The 23,762-nt window shown below is 44.3% G+C and overlaps 1 protein-coding gene across 2 annotated transcripts in view; it reads left to right on the top strand.

Moving 5' to 3' along the window:
- Nucleotides 1-23,762, top strand: part of NUP210 (nucleoporin 210) — a 287,888-nt gene that overhangs the window by 20,616 nt on the left and 243,510 nt on the right. For both annotated transcript variants that reach the window (XM_073592410.1, XM_073592411.1), the window contains exon 2: nt 12,425-12,561. In XM_073592410.1, the coding sequence (XP_073448511.1) occupies nt 12,425-12,561 (137 nt within the window). The remainder of the gene's footprint in view (nt 1-12,424; nt 12,562-23,762) is intronic.

Here is a 23,762-nt window from a genome sequence, read left to right as displayed (position 1 = left end):
TAATTTGCTAAAATCCGAGGCAGATTCCCCCATGATCATATTTCTCAACCCATTTAAGGACCAGGTAGCGTCCACGTTTAAATCCTTCAGGAAGTTTATCTGTGATGCAAGCACACCAACAGCCTCAAGTAGTCAGGCCACAGGTAGTGCAGCTGTGAGGGTAGCCTCCTCTCCCATCCAGGCAAACTCAAATCCAGTAGAGCCCTTGGGGACTAGTCAGGCCAGCGTCTTCTGATTCAGACAAAAGAGGAAGAGCAAGTGGAGTCTAGCAAATCTACAAAGTATTAGCTGTCCCTAGAGGAAATGGATGACCTTCCTGGTGCAATATATGATACTCTGGAAATCCAAAAAGAAGAGCCGCAACTATCCAGACACGATAGGATGTATCAGGGTTTGGGGAAAAAGAAAGCAAGAGTTTATCCAGTTCATGAGATCCTGTCAGATCGAATTCGTAAGGAGTGGTCAGAACCTGATAAAAAAAAAAAACCCTTTTCTTTTTCATACATCATGGGACACAGAGTTAGGCCAATATTCATTACCTGCTGGTTATACTTCATCTCCAGGTAAATGGACACTGGTAGCCAAAGGTCTTTAGACAGGAAGTGATCCCCTATTTAACCCCCATACAGCACTTCAGTTTTTTACCTGTGTCTGCAAGGTGGATGGCACGGTTGTTTGAGCCCTCTGAGCTCCAGGTCTCTAGTCCCGCAAACTGTTCTTAAATGAATCAAGGGATTGACCGATCGGATCCATTTGACACAGGCTTTATATGCTTAGATAAATGGTACCCGAGCCTCGCAAAGAAGAATCAAGATCCTGCGAGGTTTTGCCTGTAATGCGGCCTACAGTCGTATCCCTAGTGTTGTATCTCCTGAAGGACCAGAGGCTACCGGGCAATCTGAGCCGCTGCGCCTATCTGGGATTGTGCCTACAGTCAACGCTGCTGCTTTACCCCTTTATCACCAAGGATAAACTGTACTCAGCCCTAGCCGGGTTAGAGCACAGGATTGCTGGCATGATTGCCTCCATCCTGCAGGGTGGCAAGAAGCGTGACAGATCCCCCTCCCCGGAGCCTCCTAGTCTGGAGCAGGAATGGGTTGAGGATGGGGAAGAGCTTAAAGCTCAGGAATCTGGACAAGTAGATAACCAGTTGATGTCTGCCTCTCAATCACAGAGGCTTTTGATCCTGACTCTTACCAAAATGGTTCGTTCTGGCTTTAAGTTGCCTGTTGCAGAGGTTACTGAGCCTCCCTGGTCCTCTTTGGGATCTCTGAGGCCTCTTCAGGCCACACAGACTTTCCCCTTACACCCTCTGTTGAAACGGGAGGTGTATGCTGATTGGGAACATCCTGACAGGATTATTGTTCCTCCTAAGAGGTTTTCCCTTTTATGTCCCATGGATGAAAAGTTTAAGTGGAGCGTGCCAGCCATAGATGCAGCAGTCTCTTCCTTAAACAAGAACTTGGCTTGTCCGGTAGATAACGCACAGGGTTTGAAAGACCCTGTTGACAAGAAATTGGAGTCATTATTAAAGGCTTCCTTTTCTTTGGCCAGTTCAGCTATTCAGTCAGCTGTTGCAGGAATTGGTATCTGCCAGTCTGTAAAGGATCAGACGGCCTGACAGGCCTAACCAGGAGGATGATCTGCCTGAAAATAAGGCAAATATTCCTCGAGCGCTGTGTTTTTCTGTTGACACCTTTTTAAAGGATTCAATACAGCAGGTTTCTCGTTTGGCTCTCTTGTCTGTACATATGCGCAGACTTTTGTGGCTTAAGAACTGGTCAGCCGAGCTTCCTTGTAAGAAGTTACTGGCAGGTTTCCCCTTTCATGGGGAACGTTTATTTGGTAATCATTTGGACAAATATATTTAAAAGATTTCCGGAGGGAAGAGTTCTCTACTTCCTGTGAAGAAAAGCACCAGGCGTCCCTCGTTTAAAGCCTCAGGGACTGCTTCCTCAAATATCTCAGCGCCAAGGCAGTTCCGCCGCCAACAGGGCGCTAGGGCCAGGGGCAAGTTGCAAGGCCAGGACCATAAAAAGCCCTGGGTCCAAAATCTATCTAAACCCTGCACCAAGCCCTCTTTTTGAGGGGATGCCCCCACTCCATCGGGTGGGGGGAAGGCTGCTGCACTTTGTGGACATTTGGAGAACAATAATTCCGGATGAGTGGGTCACCTCAATTATATCCCGCGGTTACAAGCTGGAGTTGCGGGGCATTCTCCCTCAGGTTTTTAAGATCCAGCGTTCCCTCGGATCCTCCAAAAAGAGACTTCTTGCTTCAGGCACTACATAATTTAGTGCATCAAGGAGTGATTGTAGAGGTTCCTGTATCCGAAAAAGGCACGGGGTTTTACTCAAACCTGTTTACAGTTTAAAAACCATCCGGGGACACAAGGCCCATTTTGGACCTAAGACCCCTGAACCAGTATCTACTGATCCAGTGCTTTCGGATGGTGTCTGTCCGCTCAGTACTAGCCTCACTCCAGATGGGAGACTTTCTAGCCTCCATCGATATAAAGGACGCGTATTTACACATACCTATCTTTCAGCCTCATCAGAGGTTCCTGCGATTTGCAGTAGAGGAACAGAATTTTCACTTTGTGGCTCTACCCTTCTGGCTTGCTACAGCTCCTCGGGTGTTCACAAAGGTCCTAACACCAGTAGTGGGTCTTTCGAGGGCCCAAGGGATCTTGGTGCTCAGGTATATGGATGACCTCCTGCTCAGAGATCACTCACTACAGGCTCTAGAACAGGGCACAACATGCACAGTGTGATATTTGGAAAGCTTAGGCTGGATCATAAATACCGAAAAGTCAACCTTGAGACTAGCTCAATGTCTAAAGTATTTAGGTCTGATCCTAAATACGGTCCAAACAAGAGTATTCAGGGCACAGATCCTTGCAGGTGGCAAGAAGGATCAGGTGCGTCAGATAAGGGGCACCAGACAACCCTCCATTCGTCTCCGAGTCTTCTAGGGAGGATTGTATCCTCCTTCGAGGTGATGCCCTATGCCCAGTTCCATTCCAGGTCTCTACAACAAGACATCTTGTTGGCTTGGAACAGGAGTGGACAAGCCCTGGATTATCCAATGTTCTTATCTCCTCGGGCACGCTTAAGCCTAAACTGGCTCAGCAGGATCCCACAGGAAAATCCAGAGAGGTTGTCCTCAATTTAAAACAAGAAAGAGGCTGGATAGTGAATGATCGCTAATTTAAAAATTTTATTTAGAAACATAACATCACGGTACTCACATATTTTAGGTGCTTCCAAAGCACCAAACTATAAAAGCATTAAAGCGGGGTTCCACCCAAATTTTGAACATTATCTCTATGCATTCTCTTTCTTGCCTAGATGCTGACATGCTGTGTAAAAAAATTTAAATTGCCGTAATTACCTTTTTTTTTTTTTTTCTAATCTTCTTAGCACTTCCTGGTTTTCCTCCCATGGGAGTAGGCGTGTTTCTAGCCTCTCCCAGACCTCCCACAGTCCCCTGGGAGCTAGTCTCAGGCTTCCCAGCATGCATTGTGCAACAGCGTCATCACAACATCTCGGTGAATGCTGGGAGCACAGCATTCACAGCATCCAGGAAATACATGCTTGTGGGCTTCAAATGCCCACAATGAAGATGGAAACCGCCTTCAGTGAATTTTATAAGTTATTCTTTACAACGAAATCAGACACAGGCGTACTTATTACACAGAACATGTGAGTAGATAATCATGAGAAGAAAAGTTTGTGAATGAACTCCAAAAAAAAAAAAACGATAGATAGGTGGACCCCCGCTTTAAGCATAGGATACCTCTCCAAACGACTTCCAAACTTGTATGTGTCAGCAGCTTGTACAAACAAGCATGTATCTGAGCTCCTCCACCATCCTGGCCTAAAAAAAGGGCTTGGGTTCCCCTCCAGTCCATTACCAGGCCCTTTGGGTCTGGTATGAGTATTAAGGGGAACCCCTTCGCTGGAAATTTTTTATCTTTTAATAAAGGACTTGTTCCAAGCTGTCCTTCCTTCTTCTTTTTTTTTTTTTTTTTACCATTTTTGACACTTTTTTTATTTTTTGTAAAATGGTAGGGGTACAATGTACCCGTTACCAATTCACATGGAGGGGCGGGGTCTGGGGATCTCCTTGTTAAAGGGGGCTTCTAGATTCTGATAAGCCCCACCCCCCCCCGCCCGCATACCCCCACAACCACCAGGCAAGGGTTGTGGGGACAAGGTGCTTTGCTACTCCAAAGCACCCTCCCCATGTTGAGGGAATGTAGCCCTCATGTAGACCCCCCCATTTTCCTGCGGCCTGCCAGGTTGCATGCTCGGATAAGGGTCTGGTATGGATTTTGGGGGCGACCCCTACGCCATTTTTTTTTTTTTTTTCTTTTAAATTTTGGCACAGAGTTCCCCTTCATTTCCATATCAGACCTGATGGGCCTGGTGTGGATTTTAGGGGGACCCCCAAGCAATTTTTTTTTTTTTTTTTTAATTTTGTTTCGGGTTTCCCCTTAATATTCATACCAGACCCAAAGGGCCTGGTAATGGACTGGGGGGGGGGGGGGGTGGAACACAAGCTCTTTTTTTTCAATGAGTTTTATCTATATTGCCGAGACCCGACAATTCATTACAGCCGCGATCAGTTTAAATGACAATTTTTCCTTTTAGAAATGTAATTTTGCTGTGGTACTGTTCTAAACAAAGGAAAAATGTGGCACTTTACAGGCATACTATAGACACCCACAGGCACGATATTTAAAGGAATATTTCATTTTTATTGTTTCACTTTAAGCATTACAAAAAATCACTGCTTCCGAAAAAAACGTCCATTTAAAAAAAAAAAAAAAAAAAATTTTTTGCATTGATACATGTCCAGGACCCGGGTCCCCAAACACTTTTTATGACGATAACTTGCATATAAGCCTTTAAAATGAGCACTTTTGATATTTCATGTTCGTGTCCCATAGACTTTAACGGTGTTTGTATGTTCTTCCACATTTTTTGCATGTTTGGTATGTTCTGGTGCGAACCGAATCAGGGGGTGTTCGGCTCATCTCTAGTAATGAATATTAGCCTAACTCTGTGTCCCATGATGTACTCAAAGAAAAAGATTTTGCAGGTAAGTATGACAAAAAAATCCTATTTTTCTCAAATTCGTTAAAGAGAGTTCCCGGGGATTCATAGCTGACGCACCAGCAGAATCTGTCAAGTTCTCAGCTAAATCCTCAGTACTTTAAAGCGGGAGTCTGTCGAAAATTTTTTTTTTAGATGTCAGCAGCTGCAAATACTGCAGCTGCTGACTTTTAAAATAAGGTCACTCACCTGTCCCGGGGTCCAGCGATGTCGGCACCCGAGACCGAGCCGTCCCTCGGTCCTCGGGGGCTGCCACCGCCATTCTCAGTGAGGGAATCAGGAAGTGAAGCATTGTGGCTTCACTTCCTGGTTCCCTACTGCGCATGCGCAAGTCGCGCTGCGCGTTCTCAATGATCCCGGCTATCTCCTGGGACCTGTGTCTTTCCCAGGAGACAGCAAGGGAGGGGGCGTGACTCCCGCGGGAGTCTATTCCCGGAAGTGGGTGCAGATACCTGTATTATACAGGTATCTGCACCCCCCTGAAAGGTGCCAATTGTGACACCGGAGGGGGGGAGGAATCCGATGAGTGGAAGTTCCACTTTTGGGTGGAACTCCGCTTTAAGTAGTAGCTAGAAGATCCGTTTTGGATGAAGACCTGGACAGGTGACACCACTTCTAAAATGCATCTCTGCAGCGTTCCTTTTACGGGGGATTTACTATTTGGTCCTGATTTGGATGCTGCCCTCGAGAAAACAGCGGACAAAAAGAACACCTTTCCTGTGAAAGAGAATTTTTTCCAAAGATTTTTTTTTTCGTCCCCAAAAGGAAACCCCAAACACGAGAAATGAAATTAGGTCTAAGAATCGCTGATCGGGGCATAAGGGAAAAGGAAGGGGAGGTATTCTCTAACTCCCAATCAAAATCCCAGTGATGCCAGGTTTCCAGTGGGAGGAAGATTGAAAAGATTTCTCCCACAGTGGGAACCATAACAACAAACAATTTTGTGTGAAACATAAAGAGGGGCTATGCCCTGGAGTTTCATACGAATCCGCCCTCGAAGTTCCTAGTTTCAAAATTGCCAAGAGACCCAGAGAAAGCCAGGCCTACGTCCTTTACTGATTGGGGAAATGGTAGACCAAGAAGTATTGGTACCAGTCCTGATTCAAGAACGGGGGAGCGGTTTTTATTCATACGTGTTTGTAATATAAAAACCGTCCGGGAAATTCAAACTAATTATGAATCTCTGACCCTTGAACGCATCCGTTCGATGCAAGAGATTTCAAATGGAATCGATTTATTAGATAAATCCTTCTACAAAAGTCCTCATGGCAACTTTGGATCTAAAAGATGCCAATTTACATATTCCCATAAGGGAAGAATATCAAAAGTACCTCCATCTTGAAATTCTACTCGGAGAAAAAAGTTAGCATTTTCAGTGCAGGGCCCTCCCCTTCGGGCTGTCATCATCCCCAAGAATTTTCACCAAAGTTTTTTTTAGCCGAGGCACTAGTCCCTCTAAGACTCCAGCCAATTACAGTCATCCCATATCTGGAGGATATACTTCTTATGGCTCATTCAAAGGAGGAGCTCCTTTGAAACCTGGACACAATAATGCAGCAGAGCTTACGTCTGGGGTGGATTATAAATCAAGAAAAATCAAATCCAATCCCAGCTCAAACAATCCTCACTTTGGACTACACCATCGAATCAAGAGAGCAAAAATAATCCAGAGGAAAAGATCACCCGCTTGAAGCAGAAAATGTCTTGCCTCCAATCCAACCACAGTTGCACGGTAAGAGAAGTGATGTCAGCCCTGAGTCTGATGGCTTCAATGCCTGCAGTCCAATGCTTCCACCACAGGACCCTACAGAGCTTCCTTTTTGGAGATTTAAAAGACAGAAACCTAGAAGAGCAAATAACAATTCCCTCCAGTGTGAAAAGATCCCTATGGTGGTGGAAGAACAGAGAGAACCTCCAGAAAGGGGTACAGTGGATATTGCCCATATCATGCATACTGACCACAGATGCCAGCAGTTGGGGATGGGGAGCCCATCTCAACAACCGTTGGGCGCAGGGCAGGTGAACCTCCGGAAGAGAGTGTTTTTCCCCCAGTTGGAGAGAACTGACGGCTATCTCCAAAGGATTGCTAGCCTTTCGGGAACAAATTCGGGGCCATCAACTCCAGATCCGCTCTGACAATACGACAGCAGTAGCGTATATCAACAAACAAGTAGGGCACCAAGAGTGGGCAGAACAGAATCTCAATTCTATTTCTGCAGTTCATCTGAAGGAAGAGCAGAACGATACAGCAGATTTTTTTTTTTTTTTTTTTAAGTCGACAACAAGTCTCAAATCAGGAATGGTATCTCTTCGCCCAGAGGTATTCAAAAACATAGCTTCATACTGAGGAAACCCAGAAGTGGATTTTTTCGCAACCATGAAAAATGTGAAAGTCCCCAGATTTTTTTTTTCACTAAACCTAGGCGATCAGCCCCTGGCAGTGGATGTTCTACAAAACCCCTGGGCCTTCAAACTTTGTTACGGGTTTCCTGCCCTCCACCTCATCCCGAGGGTTCCATCTTGGAACAAACTCTGTGTTAATCCTGGTGGCGCCCTTATGGCCCAAGAGTCGGTGGTTTACAACACTTCTCAAATTAACAGACAAGCCCTCTCTGATGTTACCCCTCAGGAGGGATCTTCTCTCGCAGGGACCTCTGGTGCATCCAACAAACCGCCACACTAAATCTGGCAGTGTGGCTACTGAAGAAGAAATCTTAAAGAACAAGGGACTACCAGAAAGAGTTATCCGAGCCTTGCTTAAAAGTCGCAAACCGGTCACTAGTGCTATCTACGGCAAGATATGGAAAAAAGTTTAATGGATGGCTAGGTAATAGGATAGATGCAAAATGGGATCAATCGAGGGTTGGCGCTTGGTACACTTAAGTGTGTATTTAGAGAAGTCCTTGCAGGAGGACCTCCTTATCTCAAGTTTATGCAAAGCCATTGCAAAATACAGACCAGTTCAAGGGCACAAGACCCCAACTTGGGACTTATCGGTAGTTCTCAGAGCGTTTCTTAGGGCACCCTTTGAGACAATCTCAAAAGCCTCTGAGATTACTCACTCTGAAAACTGTTCTATTATTTGCAATCACTTCAGCTTGCAGATTGAATGAAATACAGGCTTTCTACTAGAGATCCTTTCCTCCTAGTCATCTTAAGAACAGATCCTAATTTAGTTCCTGCGGTGACGTCTAAATTTCACAAATCACAGGACCTTATTTTATCTACCTTCTGTCAAAACGCCACAAATGACAAGAAAAGAGAATTCCATATGTTGGATGTTAGAATGTGCCTTTTAGCTAGAAGCTACCAGACAGTTTAGGACGTCCGATACGCTTTTTCTATTTTCCAGTAAATGTAAAGGTCAGCAGGCCTGGTTCAAATTGGCTATTATGGAGGGGTTCAGAGTTCTAGATTGAGAACCACCTAAGGCTATTAAAGCGCATTCCACAAGGGCGCTTTTTGCTTCCTAGGCGGAAAAAGCTGGTGCCACCCTGGAGCAGATATGCAAGGCGGCTACGTGGTCAAGCTTTACCACATTTTCAAGACCCTACCGGCTAGATTTATTATCTAGTCAGGGCCGGGCTTTTGGGAGGAAAGTCCTCCAAGCTGTGTCCCCCCTTAATCTGGTGAGTACTTGGGGATCCTCTCAAGGGCTGTCCTGGAAGACGACTGGCAAAAACCAGGGTTACTTACCGGTAACTTTATTTCCAGTAGTCTTCCAGGACAGCACGTCCCACCCTTGAAATTGTGAATTGATGGTATTACCTGTTCTGATTATGTTTTGTTCAGTTCAGTCCTTTAGTTCTTGCTGGTGACTGACCATGTTCCTGAGGGAACGCCTTTAGAACTGATTTGGAGGAGCTCTATCTCTCAAGGGCTGTCCTAGAAGACTACTGGAAATCAGGGTGGATTTGATTTAAATCAAGTCAATTTAAATCATCTTTGTTTAAATCATAATTTTCAAAGAGCAACTGTCATCTCTGTCCTGCAGCGGCTCCTCCTCTGACCCGCTGTTTACTCAGACAGTCCCATTCACTTTAATGGGAGGGCTGGTGATGCGGCAGTGATCTAACAAGGTGAGGGACGTGGCGGCAGCAGATGAGTGGATGCCCGCTAATAGGTGCTGCCATTATGGATCTGAAATGACAGGTACTCTTTAAATGTAAGGACTCATTCTTGCTGGTAGTTAGAAGAATCTTTAATATTTGCAAACAAAATGAAGGTTTCCTATTTAGAGTAATAAGCTATCAGGTTAGTAAAACAGTGCTATCAGAACCAATTCAATCATACAGTTTGTAGTGTACATAAATTGGGTTAAAGGAATATTCCCAAACTTTGGTTTCTCTCATGGTTACTGTGATATTGTGTGAATGCATCAATGCAGTGCATGTTATCTTAGCTCGCAGAGCTTGGATTCGTTGAATGAGTTTACCAAAAATGTACATATTGCAGAATATACAGCCTCATGCTACATAACTAAGCTCCATTTCATGATGAATAAACTAGTAACGCCTAAAAAACCTGTCTGATCCTGCCAGTTTCTCCCCACCCCTCTGTAAACTGACCACAGTGTATTATGGCTGCTTTGCCTGCTATCTGCTCTCCTCTCCTATGCCCCCCCCCCTCTGTGTGTGAGCTACCCCTCCTCCCTCCTACTGCTTTCATAACACTAACCTGTATATACCATCAGCACTGCCTCCTATTGCAGTGTCCCCCTCTGTGAATGATTTATAAATATAAATGCTGTAAATACCTCATTTAAGAGCCGAGATTGCGATCAAAGGACCAGCCAGTTCTCTCCTCCTCCCATCCAGACTGACATCAGAGGGGGAATCTCAGCCCAGCCCGCTGCATCTCTGAGGAGGAAAGGAGAAAGCTGGTCAGTCATGTGATCGCAATCTCAGCAGTGAAATTGGGTATTTGCAGCATTTACTTTTATAAATCGCACACAGAGGGGGGCATACTACAATAGGAGGCAGTGCTGAAGGTGTATACAGGTTAGTGGCTTAACCACTTTAATATAATGCATCTTAAATAGAAAACTATCTTTAGATTTTTACTCCAAAAGCATTTTACTAAAATAAAAAATTTTGATAAAAATCGATTTTTTTTTTTCATTGATTTATATCCACTCTGCTGGAAATAGTTACCGGTAAGTCTAACTCCAGATTTGGAGCAATTTTTATGCATACTAGCTCTGGATCATTGACTCAGAAGGTATTTAAGCCATTCGATTAGCATAACAGCCAAAAAGACTAGTATTTTCAGTAGGGCTGCAACTAACGATTATTTTCATAATTGATTAGCTGGCCGATTTATTGTTTTGATCGGATAAAATCATAAATTCAAAATATAAAAAAGACCTGAAATACTATTCTGCAGATTTTCACACAGGACTGTAATATTATAATTGTCATATACAGGTATCCTGTCGTGTCTATTCCTCTCAGGAACACTAATGATGGGGTACTATGGCCAGGAGCACCAATGATGGGGTACTATTCCTCCCGGGAGCACCAATGATGGGGCACTATTCCTCCTGGGAACACCAATGATAGGGTACTGTTATTCCTCCCAGGAACACAAATGATGGGGTACTATTCCATCCGGGAAGACCAATGATTGGGCACTGTTCCTCCCGGGAACACCAATGATGGGGCACTATCCCCCCCCCCCAGGGAAATCCAATCATGGGGCACTATTTCACCCACCCCCTCGAACACCAATGATGGGGCACTATTCTCCCCCCCCCAGAAATACTTATGATCATGGGGCACTTGTCAACTTGTCATCACAGAAATTAATGTACTGCTGAGTATTGTGTAGCTGCTACCTTATATAACTTCACAGGTGCAGCTCGGTGCTCACGGCTGCTTCTAGCCTCTTTCTATTCCCTCTAAGCAGCAGCGGGCGGAGCTGAGAATATCAGGGGGGAGCTGATGTCAACGAGGCGGAGAAGGGTGGACGCGCCTGGTCACATGAGCGCCGCTGTATTATCATGAGAATACGGCGGCGCCGCCGCCTTGTACACATGATTCTAACACTGGGACAGAGGCGGGACTGGCAGGGAGGAAGGTGCGTGCCGTTAGACCAACTGATCGATAATGAAAGTCGTTGACAACGATTTTCATTATCGATTTTATCGATTAATCGTTTCAGCCCTAATTTTCAGAGAGGTCAACAATGGCAGCCTTTTATATTCTCAGAAGAGGTTTCCTGCATGGTGAGAACTATGTAGGCTGCTGTTAATGATTTTCTGAAAATGCTAATTGCTAGACTGCTTGGTTTTAACCAATTCACCCCAGAAGGTTGTTCCCCCTTCATGACTGATGGGGAAAGCCCAGAACCCATTTACCTGATCAATGACCAAACCATTTTTTACTATTCAGCACTGTGCTACTTTAACTGGCAATTTTTTAGTCATGCAACACTGTACACAAATGAAATTTGTATCATTTTTCTTCACACAAATAGACCTTTTATAATATTTTCTTTATTTTTACACAAAGTTGTCACTTTAATGAGATTTCTCACACATGCCACGGGTATATGTGAAATTACACCCCTAAAAACATTCTGCTACTTCTCCTGAGTATGGGGATATCACGTGTGAGAGACTTTTTGGGTGTCAAGCCACGTACGGTGCCCAAAATAGTACAAACACCTCCACAAATGACTCCTTTTTGGAAAGTATGCACTGCAAAGTATTTGATGATAAGCATGGTGAGTATTTTGCAGATCTCATTTTTTTGTCACAATGTTTTGCCTAGATTCTGTGTTAGAAATGTATTATATGTAAATTACATGGCCTCACAATTTAAAGCCCTAGTTTTATATAGGTAGACCCTCAAACGAGAAAGTTATTGTCCAGAGATTGCGCAGAGATTGCGCAATCAGAAACCTTAAGCCTGGTACACACTACAGTTTTTTTAACTGACAGCTCTGGTCAGAAGCCGCAGTACTAACCATCCGAGGTTAGTCCAGAGATCTCCCCCACTGAGCCATTGTGTTCTGATAGGGGGATGGCCTCCTGCCAGAACACTCCAATCAGCGCTCTGTGCTATTGGCTGAGAGCGCTTATCAGGAGTCTGTCGGCTGCTGGTTTTCCAGCATGCACGTCTGACAGAAGCCAGCGGCCAGCTTCTGCCTGACAGACTGGCATATACACGGGCAGAATGTCAGACGGTATTTTCAAAATACAACTATTCTTAGTTTGAATATTGGTTTGAACAGATGGCTATCTTTACTACACAATGTTAGCAATTTCATAAATCTTTTATTTTTTCTCTTTTTCTTTATAGGTCATCAACTAGACCTGAAGTTGCCAGCATAGTTCCGTTAAGCACTCATGACCAGCAGTGCTCACAACGTGCTGTGGTACAAGCGAGAGCAAATCATCCTACGAGGCTAACCAGTATCATTTTTGCTGAAGATATATGTAAGTTATTTCTCTTTCTAATGTTAGGTAATTTGTTTTTAATGGATACATCAATAAAGTTTATCAATGTACTACACAATTTGTTAACATCATAAATAATATTTTTGGGAAATGAAAGGCATTAGGTGCAGTACATCTAAACTACAAGTTACATTGGAAGGCAAATATAATTGTGAAATTTCTATGACTTGCACAGGTGTTGCTAGCTTTGTAATAGAGCAAAAAATAGACGTGCTGGCCACCCGAGAGGCAAGTCATCTTCTGTTTCGGGGTGCAGCTGTTAAAATATGTTTGAGTGACAGAGTTTGAACAATAATTAAAATTTAAGGCAGACAGATCAGAGGGAACACCATATCCCAGTATATATATGATAAGATGAAGGGAAGAAGGGGGTAACAAGCCCCGGGACTTTGTGTTCAGTATAGGGACAAGGTAAGGGGACACAATAGCATCAATTTAAATATTTTATGAAACAGGTAAAAAACATGAGGAAATTAGACCATCCATGACAGGGTTATAAATTCTAAATTCCACCTTATGGCATAAATACAACCAATACCACTCAACATGTTTCGCTTTTGGAGCCTCTTGTGGAGTTTCTGGTAAAAGGTAAATTATGCTAGGAATAACAAAAGGACAAGAATAATAAAAGGACATTTATTTATTTATTTTTTTTACTTTTTTAGTGACACAAATTCTTTTCCTCCTGCGATCACTTTGAATAAGACACTCAGATGAGGTACTTTGAACCTATATGGGACGTATAATTTTTCTATTTCTGAACCAGGTTTATATTCAGCTTTTTGGCAGCCTAGGTGAGATTTGCTTCCTTCCCACTCTCATATTTTTTGTATTTCTATCCATATGATTATGTATCAACTGTATATGTATTGGTAATTATGCCGAATATACCTACTTCTATTGAATAATTTTGTTTATCCTAATCAAACAATAAACATGAGAACTCATCCTTGTCCTTTTGTTATTCCTAGCATAATTTCCCTCTTACCAAAAACGCGTGAAGAAGCTCCAAAACGAAACATGTTGAGTGGTATTGGTTGTATTTATGCCATGAAGTGGAATTTATAACCCTGTCATAGATGGTCTAATTTCCTCATGTTTTTTACCTGTTTCAAAAAATATTTAAATTTTATCGATGCTATTTTTTGTCCTTACCTTGTCCCTATACTGAACACCGTTAAAGTCCCGGGGCTTGTTACCCCTTCTTCCCTTCATCTTATCAGAGTTTGAACAATGATGAGCCAAAACCATGCTTTTCTGGGAAAGAGAGCGCGACACATACAGGATGTTGGTTTAGTTGTCTTCTACTATAGAAAAGAAGGCCATATTTTTATCTTAAATGATTATTCCTGCAAATGAAAATTTTACCAGAGAGGGATTATTATTTTTATCTACCCTTGGAGAAACATCCTCTTTACTCAATATTAGAGCTGCACGATTTTGGCTAAAATGAGAATCGCGATTTTTTTTTTTTTTTTTGCTTAGAATAAAGATCACGATACTCAAGCGGCATAACAACATCTTTCACATTATACAAGTAATTTTATAACAATAAATATTGATTTTAACTTGTAAGCAGCAAGTGTCATAAAAAGTTTGTCTTTAAGTGGTTAAACTTCCCTCATCTACAGACAGAAGTTCATCCCTGTGATCTAAGAATGAAATATTACTTTAGTTATAGTTAGCCGTGATGATGTGATAAAACTTGACCTGCTGCCTGGATATATTTATTCATTTTTTCAGCTGTCAGAGAACTCTGCACATGTTAGATAGAATCGGGAAATGCTGGTTTTAAGATCGGGAAGGGAAAAGATTCGCAATTTTGATTTTTACCGATTAATCGTGCAGCTCTACTCCAATATAATGTTTATGAGAACTTGTCACAAACATATGCCATTCAAATTGACCATATGGTGAAAATATACATAAGTAAACGATACATTCAGTAAAAGCCAAATTGTGAATAAGGGGTTAAAAACCCCAGAACCAGCGCAAAGTGGAAGGGTAATTAGTGCAACTAGAATAATTAAAGCAACTAGAATAATTAAACAGGTGAAAGTTGGTAAGGAGCAGCATGTTGTAAAAAAGAAAATGGATGAGTAAAAATCAATACTAAATTGATTAAACCGTGCTCCTTCCCTAATAAAGTGCAAACATGCAAAAGTGATTTCAACATTCAACTGAGCACCAACATGATAATATAATATGTGTATAAAAACTTTTTATACACGTGTTATTATCATGTTGGTGCTCAGTTGAAATCACTTTTGCATGTTTGCACTTTATTAAGGAAGGAGTGCGGTTTAATGAATTTAGTATTGATTTTTACTCATTCAGTAAAAGCCACCTGCTAAACCTACCCGTGGATCAAGAGCTATAAGCAGTTAGTACTGTATGTAATCAACTCTTTATCTATATCGGTCCAGTTTGGGCACTGATGCAGCCCATCATGTTGTAGACAAATAAGTGACTCATGAGTCATGTAGCTGCACTACTGTGCCATGTACTTAAAATGGTGCCTTTTGACTTGGTGTACTTGGTGTGTTCTACCACCATTGCTTCCCAGCACACGGCATAGCTTGTACCTGTCTACAGAAGCACTGTTCAGACATTCACAGGGTAGCTGATGCTGCTAAATCTGTGACTTCAGACATCTCAGGAATCTGCATCACAGGTTTCTTCCCTTGTTTTGGCTTCCAACCAAGCATATATGTTTTTGATTGTACAAATAGGCTTCCTGATACTTGCTCCATGTATCCTGTTGCTTTGGTAGACTGTGGGGCTCAGGAGCATCCCTAGACTAGGGATAGACAGCATGGCTCTTCAGCAATGTTCCTCTGGGTTTGCTTCAGAAATGTTTTGCATATACCAGGGAGGATATCTTTAGCTGTTCTACTCTGCGTTATTTCAAACGCGCCAGTCTGGTAACGGTCTCTATACCCCTTCCCTTGCTTACTCTTCTTGCTTTCTCGCACCCTAAACCTTCAGTCATTTGGCTTTTATGGGACAAAATTCCTGAGCTCTTTTGTAGACTCTGTAGTCCCTGCATTCTCTTGCAGACTGTTGTGATCTGATTAGTTGCCTTACCAGACACTCTGGTAGGCAGTTTTCAACCCTTGATCCTAGGGGATCAAGGTGTTAAGTAGAGGTTGACCGATATGGGTTTTTCTGTGGCCGATGCCGATATTTAGAAATCGGGGCGGCCGATATATGTTGCTGATTTTTGCGCCCGATATTTTAGGCCAATTTTTTTTTTATTTTTTATTTTTCCTTCGTCTCAGAAAATCTAGTGTGGAGAGGTGGGGAGGAGGTTATTGTTTAGGGTAGAGAGGTGGGGTGCAGCCCATCAGTGCCACCTCAGTGCCCACCAGTGCAGCCTATTAGTGCCCACCAGTGCAGCCCATCAGTACAGCCCAGTGTCCATCAGTGCAAGCCAGTGCATACCATCAGTGCCCACCAGTGCATCGCATCAGTGCCCCACATCAGTGCAGCCCATCAGTCCCACCTCATCAGTGCCCACCAGTACAGCTCATCAGTGCCCACCAGTACAGCCTAATAATGTAATTCACTGCCACCTCAGCAGTGCCCACCAGCGGAGCGCTCCCGGCTCTGTTCCATCCCCTCTCCTGGGCAAAGACAGCTCCATTCGTCTGACGTGCTGCGCGCCCCGCCTCTGCGATGAAGCAATGAATGAGTATCAGTGATTGGACTACAATCCCCAGAATGCAGCGCAGCCGGTAACAGCCAATCGGTGTCCGCCGCTGCCGACTTCCTCTACGGACAAAAAAAAAAAGTCAGCAGACAGCGGCCGTGATAGCAGCCGTTTAGAATAGACGGCAGGCAGCCGGGGGGGATTTCCACCCAGCACGCCCCCTACCTCAGATCCCTCACAATCGGCCCTTTTCCCATAATAATTGGCCGATACCGATTTCTTTAAAAAGGAGAAATATCGGCCGATATATCGGTTGACCTCTAGTGTTAAGTCCCAGGGTCTTCCTACTGACTGGTCCCTTTTTGTCAGGATCTGTTTTAGTTCAGATTCCTTCTGGGGACCTGTTGCTTGTTGTCCACATAAGGGTGGGATTCCTTACTTCTATTTAGGTGAATTTGTTGTTATTCCCCTTGTTTTGATGGGTTCTGGTTGATAAGCTTTTCCTCAATTTAAGTTGCGGCATCCCTCCTGTATGTATTTATCCCCTTCAGGTGGGAATTCTTCTCTTCCTGACCTTGAGGACCAGTTTGATTCTCTGCATTGGTCCTATGGTTGTTGTCTACTACGTCTTCAGGTCAGGTGCTTGGCCATATCGGGTCTCAGATTCAGGTGTTGGTCCTTTAGGTGGCTCTTGGGCTGCTGTCAGTCCCACAGATTGGTTTTATTGGGCCTGTGGGAGATTGCTACTCTTTTGCTCACCTTTCAGTTGAAATGCTTTTGGATGTCCCAATCGTATCTAAATTCCTGTGCCTCTTTATAGACGACAAACTTTTTTTAGCTACTTTTCTTCAAAGTAATTTTGCATTCTTCATTCGTAATCATGTATGAGCATGGCCAAACACTTAGGAACACTTAGGAATGATGCCAAGCATGGCATATTACCTTCATTTTTTTCAGCTTTTTAAAATGAGCTTTCAGGTTTGGTGAACATACTGCTTATTTGCATAGTTGTTTTTTTTTACTGGTAAAGTTTATCAACCCCTTATACACGACTAACTTGTGGTGGCAAAAGGGTGGGCTTTTACCACCCATGCGCTGTTCATATGTGTTGCTGTACGGCCGATGCCACTGTGCTGAAAGGGCCCTCAATGTGCGCTCCTAGCATAGAGACTGAGCTGTGAAAGACCAGCTTCCGATCATGTGACCACTGTAACAGTCAATCACAGTGGTCGCGTGATCTGCCGATCTTTTCTGCCCCATCAGTTAGATCTTTTTAAAGGGATGGTGTAGTGGGCGCAAAGGGGTGAAAGTTTAATGTACCAACCATAAGTTTAGCACTTACTACATAGGAAAAGGCATATTAATTCCATATTTGCAGTGTACCCATGTAGTATATCAAGGAAAGGGGATAGAGAGAAGTAGCAATGAATCCATTAACCACTTCAGCCTTGGAAGATTTGGCTGCTCAATGACCAGGCCATTTTTTTCAATACGGCACTGTGTCGCTTTTAACCTCCCTGGATGTTTTCCTGAGTGTGGCTCGGGGTTAAATTTGAGCACAATTAGTGGTAACCCCGAGCCACACTCGGGATTACATCTCAGGATCCTGGTGCAGTGTTACTTACCTTGTCCCCAGGATCCTGCGATGTCCCCCCCCTGCTGTGTCCTCTGCCCCGATATCCTGTGTGTCAGGCTCCGTTCCCTGCGAGCGTCGTGGCGCACGGGGCGGAGTCTGGCGGAAAATTCAAAAAAGTGAAAATTCATATTACATACAGTACACTGTAATCTTACAGATTACATTACTGTATGAAATCATTTCACATCCCTTTTGTCCAGTGCCCTGCATGCAGTTTTATATGATATATACTGTTGTTTCTGCCTGGAAACTGGAGATTGTCCATAGCAACCAAAAAGTGTCCCTTTACGTCAAAAGTGGTTTTAGACCAGCTAGAAAACAGCGATAGTAAATTAGAACACTTGCAGAATTGAGCGATAGTGAATCGCGGGGAAATTTATTTTATTACTGTTATACTATTATTTTTTATAATTATTTATATTTATTATATTATAATTTTATGATTTTGTGTTTCAAACTTCATCATACCCGGAATATCTACTAGACTTGGTGGACAGATTTAAGTGTGTGCTAAGAATTACAGGCCTACAATATAAAACGCCAAATTTCTGTGCAAAATAATTGTACCGCTTTGAGACGCAAAAATCTGAAATAATCATACCGCCAGGGAGGTTAACTGACAATTGCGCGGTCGTGCAACGCTTTACCAAAACAAAATTGACATCCTTTTTTTTTTTTTTCTTCCCCCCCCCCCATAAATAGAGCTTTCTTTTGGTGGTATTTGATCATCTCTGTGGTTTTTATTTTTTGCGCTATAAACAAAGTGACAATTTTGAAAAAACTCAATATTTTGTACTTTTTGCTATAATAAATATCCCCATGTTTTTTTTAAAAAAAAAAGTAAATAGTTTTTCTCCGTTTAGGCCGATATCTATTCTTCTACATATTTTTGGTAATAAAAATCACCATAAGTGTATATTGATTGGTTTGCGCAAAAGTTATAGCATCTACAAAATAGGGGAAAGATTTGTGGCTTATTATTATTTATTATTATTATTATTATTATTATTATTATTATTTTACTAGTAATGGCAGTTATCAGTGATTTTTATCGGGACTGCGACATGGTGGACAAATCGGACACTTTTGACACTTTTGTGGGACCATTGACAATTATACACTGATCAGTGCTATAAAAATGCACTGATTACTGTGTAAATGTCATTGGCAGGGAAGGGGTTAACACTAGGACGATCAAGGGGTTAACTGTGTTCCCTAGTGTGTGTTCTAACTGTAGGGGGATGGGAGTGACTGGAGGAAATGATAGATCGTTGTTCCTAGCTAGTAGGAACTCACAATATATCTCTCTTCTCTCAGAACAGTGATTTGTGTGTATGTATTAGAATCCGCGCTCAGGTGTAGGCTAGGCTGCAGCCTTCCCTGGGATGCCCCGGTGGAGCACCAAGAAATTAAAGGTATATAAAATAGGGAATAGATGGCGCTGCCTATGAACTGAAATGTGATAATAATAAACCCCCCTTCCCGGGTAGGTATTAAAGGTGATGAAGTAAATCCCCCTTATCAGGTAAGTGATAAGAACCACAATATCCTGGGGTCTTATTTACTGCTCCAGCTTTCCCAAAAACCCAGGGTTGTGATCATAAATTACTAGTAAGTGCATATATATCAAAACGATCAACATAAACTATAACATTTATAAATATAGCCACATTCAGAGGTGATCAAATGAATTCCACCTCAAAGAGGTATTGGATCACTCTTCAAAGTGTTTTAGGTGTTCAGAGTGTTTTCCAACTCGGTGAAAGGTGACGTGGTGGATCCCCCTTATCAGGTATGTGATAAGAACTACAATATCCTGGGGCCTTATTTGCTGCTCCGGGTTTCCCAAAAACCCACTGTTGTGATCATAGATTACTAGTAAGTGCATATATATCAAAACGCTCAACATAAACTATAACATTTGTATAAATATAGCCACATTCTCTTAGATTGTAAGCTCTAAGGAGCAGGGACCTCTGATTCCTACTGTATTAAAGTGTATTGTATTTGTACTGTCTACCCTCAAGTTGTAAAGCGCTACTTAAACTGTTGGCACTATATAAATCCTGTATAATAATAATAACATTCAGAGGTGATCAAAGGAAGTCCACCTCAAAGAGGTACTGGATCACTCTTCAAAGTAGTGTAGGTGTTCAGAGCGTTTTTAAACTTGGTGAAAAATCTATCTATCTATCTATCTATCTATCTATCTATCTATCTATCTATCTATCTATCTATCTATCTATCTATCTATCTATCTATCTATCTATCTATCTATCTATCTATCTAGTCCAAAGTTCCATGTGACTTTTGTGCTTGTTTCCAACCCACAGATCAAAATAGTAAGGTGACTGTTGTGCTCCCCTTGTTAGATCCCTACTCACCAGACCCTGGTACCCCTACAGGGGTAAAGCACATGGGTGAGCGTGCGACAGTCTACTGGACCGATCGTCTCCTCCTTATGTTCCTCCTGGTGGAGTCCAGAGCATCCAGGTCCTCTAAGGGCAGTTCCCTACGATCCTGCTGTCACTAGATCCAGGGTTGTAATTTTAAAGGTATCCTCAAGTAAAGGAGATGGGCTCCAAATTTGTAATTCTGGATAGACTTTTTATTAAAAACAAAGATGCCAACAAAGTTGTAAAAAAACTTAAAACATAGAACCTATCAAAGGTCCCTTAGTGGAGGAATAGATTATTCTTTAACCGGAAATGACGTGTGTGCGTACCTCCGTCTTACGCATTTTGTCATAGGACGTCGCCTGAGGCGGTGCCATCTTGGTGCACCTAACGTCATTTATGGAGAGCAGCTGTGAAGGATCCACCCCCTCATTTTATTAATTTAATGTGGGCGGATTGGGGATTTACGTTGATTCCTGATTACACACACACATCCCTGTTCTGGCTCTTGTGCCCGTGATCGTGTGTGGACGGCGGTCATCGACACCCCCGCAGTGCAGCGGATGCGCACGCCTGCTATCCTGCTTAAATGGACAGACATACAGCTACGACGGTTCGCGGGATCGTGCCGACCTGCCGCAGTATGACGGTGGCTGGTCGGCAAGCTGTTACTGTCTGCATATAAGGTGTAAGAACATACAATTCAGCTATATAGCGCTATGTATTGGAGCTGCACTATTAATCATTAAAAAAATCTTGTTCTCGATTCAACCCCCCTCAGGATCTTAATCTGGCATTTCCACGATTTTATGTAACAAGTGCAGAGCCGTTCTCTGCTCAAAGCTGTCAAAAAAATAAAAATAAAAAAGCTGGCAAATGTTTATCAACATTCCTCAGCGCTGGGAGATACATTGTAACATTTCATTCTTTTAGATTAAAGGGATAAACTTCTGTCTACAAATGAAGTCAGTTTAACCACTTTGACTAAGCCTTTTTCTGACACTTGTTGCTTACAAGTTGAAATCGGTATTTTCTGCTAGAAAATTACTTGCCCCCAAACATATATATTTCTCTTTCGTTCATTGACAGACACAGTGCTTCATTATTCACAACCATAGGGTTATACCGCCCCCTACAGGAGTAGGACACTAGGCAGAAAAAGACATGGCTACACCTATGGCCAGTCCTATGTGGTGTACACCCCTCTCTCTGCTATAGGCCTTCAGTTTTTTTTCTGCCTAGTCAGGACCTAGTTCCCTGCTGGGATCTCTAATCCTGGGAATTTTTTTTGTTTATTTCCTTTTTTCCTGGATTTTTCTCCAGTGGAATCTACTATCAACTGCCGGGCTAAGCGACGGGCTGGACACTAAGATCTAGTGGTCTCCCCAGTATAGCCAGCGAGCGTGTGCAGACCGCAGCTATGCGCTAGGTCGGCCCCCACTGGACAGGGGCTGGCCCTGCGAGTTGAACATCTCGCGAGGTCGCATACGACCGGGTCTCGGCCTGAGTCGCAGCGTTCCTCATGGCCAAAGCCCCCCCACTTCGGTGGCAAGGGGATCTGTCTGGGAGCGTTACCCACACACTTCGCTGCATCAGCAAGTACGGGGCCCCCTCCTCCTTCCCTGGATGTGGCGTTTTGACGCGGGTACTCCCTGGGGGTTGTAGGTCCCTCCGGGGTTCTCCACCCCCTTCCCTCCCTGAGTGCGGCCCAGGCTTCTGGCCTAGGTGCTTTTGGACGCAAAATCCCCCCCCCCCCTCCACCCCCCAGGGTTGCTACAGGGGGGGTATGCCTTGGGCCTACTTGCTGCAGTGGTTGGGCCTAGGAGGCAGGTGACCGGACGCCCGCGATCGGTGGCCCTCCCATAATTTTAGGCTGCGGCTTTGCGGCCTACCCACTGGGCGGCCCCAGGGTGTTGGCGGCGGAGGCTGTTGCTATCCATCTTTTGGGTGTCCGCCCTACGTTCAGCGAATCGGTCCGGTCCTCCCATGGGCCGAAAAATTTAGGCCGAGGCTTTGTACCCCACCAACCTGGTGCTGGGCGGGCGGCGGAGGCTGCCGCTTTAGTTTTTTGGGTGTCCGCCCTCCGTTCAGCGGCTCAGGTCGGTCCCCCGGCCCATGGCTTTTTGTGGCCTGCTAGGCCTCATAGCCACTTCCCACCAGAGGGGCGGCACTGTGGGGGCTCTGAGGGCAATCTTTTTGGGGTCCTTTAGGTGGGCCCGGTGTGGGTGCTCCTGGCGCTCCCTGTGAGGGGTCTCAGTGGTGCCTCGTGGGTGGCATCCGTCGGCGCCCTCTGTGCGGGGCCTCGGTCAGCGTTCCCTATGTGGGGCCTATGATGGATTACTAAGGAATCTGGACTACCGAGTAATAGCCCGGAACTTCGAGCAGTCAGACTATGTCTGGATCATGGATGGATCGAGTCGGAATCCAGTTGGACAATCCAATGTCAGTGGCTTATGTCAATCACCAAGGCGGGCCAAATAGGATGCTGGCAGCCCTGGAAGTTGTCTGTATCCTCAGGTGGGCAGAGCGTATTGTTACGGCTCCCTCCGACGTACGCATTCCAGGAGTGGAATACTAACAGTCGGATGCCTAAGTTGGCTAGGGTTGGACCACGGGGTGGGCCCTTCACCGGGCTGTGTTTCATCGGATATGTCTCCGATGGGGCACTCCTGAAGTAGATCTGTTCGCGTCCTGGCTAAACAGGATGGTACCAAGGTTTCTGGCAAGGTCACCGGACCCTCTGGTGGGCACCTTAATTGCTCTGGTTGCCCATTGGGCCGGTAACGTTTGCTGTACGCCTTTCCTCCTCGCTAGCTTCTGCTGTGGCATTTGCGCAGGATCACAGCCGCGGGGATTCCGGTCGTTCTATTGGCTCCGGATGGGTCCCATCGGTCTGGGTACACTGACCAGGTGCGCCTGGTCGCCGATGTTCCTTGGCGACTGGCTCTCAGGGAGGATCTACTGTCCCAAGGGCCGTTCTTCCATCCTGCTTTAGAGTCGCTGGTTTCAACGGCCTGGCTGTGATGAGCCAGGTGCTGCAGTTCCGATGCTGCTGATGGCTAGGGAGTCTATCTCCTAGGACAGTGATGGCGTACCTTGGCACCCCAGATGTTTTGGAACTACATTTCTCTTGATGCTCATGCACTCTGCAGTGTAGTTGAGCATCATGGGAAATGTAGTTCCAAAACATCTGGGGTGCCAAGGTTCGCCATCACTGTCCTAGGAGGTTCTACCTCAGGATGTGGAAAGCGCATATATCTTGGTGTGAGTCACAGGGCATTCATCCTCTTTCTTTCTCGGTGGCTCCGATTCCGACCTCCCTTCACGGGGGGTTGAGCAGGAATGGGCTTCGAGTACCATCAAGGGCCAGGTGTCAGCCTGGGTTGTCTTCTTCAGCATCCCCTGGTCTCGCACTCCCTGGTGCTTTACTGTTTTTTTATTCAAGGAGTTCGACGTCTGTTTCCTCCGGTGCGTTCTCTTCTACCGCCGTGGGATC

The sequence above is a fragment of the Aquarana catesbeiana genome, linkage group LG07 (genome assembly GCF_042186555.1).
Source record: "Aquarana catesbeiana isolate 2022-GZ linkage group LG07, ASM4218655v1, whole genome shotgun sequence".
Lineage (NCBI taxonomy): Eukaryota > Metazoa > Chordata > Amphibia > Anura > Ranidae > Aquarana > Aquarana catesbeiana.
The sequence above is the reverse complement of the archived record's forward strand: the minus strand, read 5'-3'. Positions and strand labels throughout refer to the sequence as shown.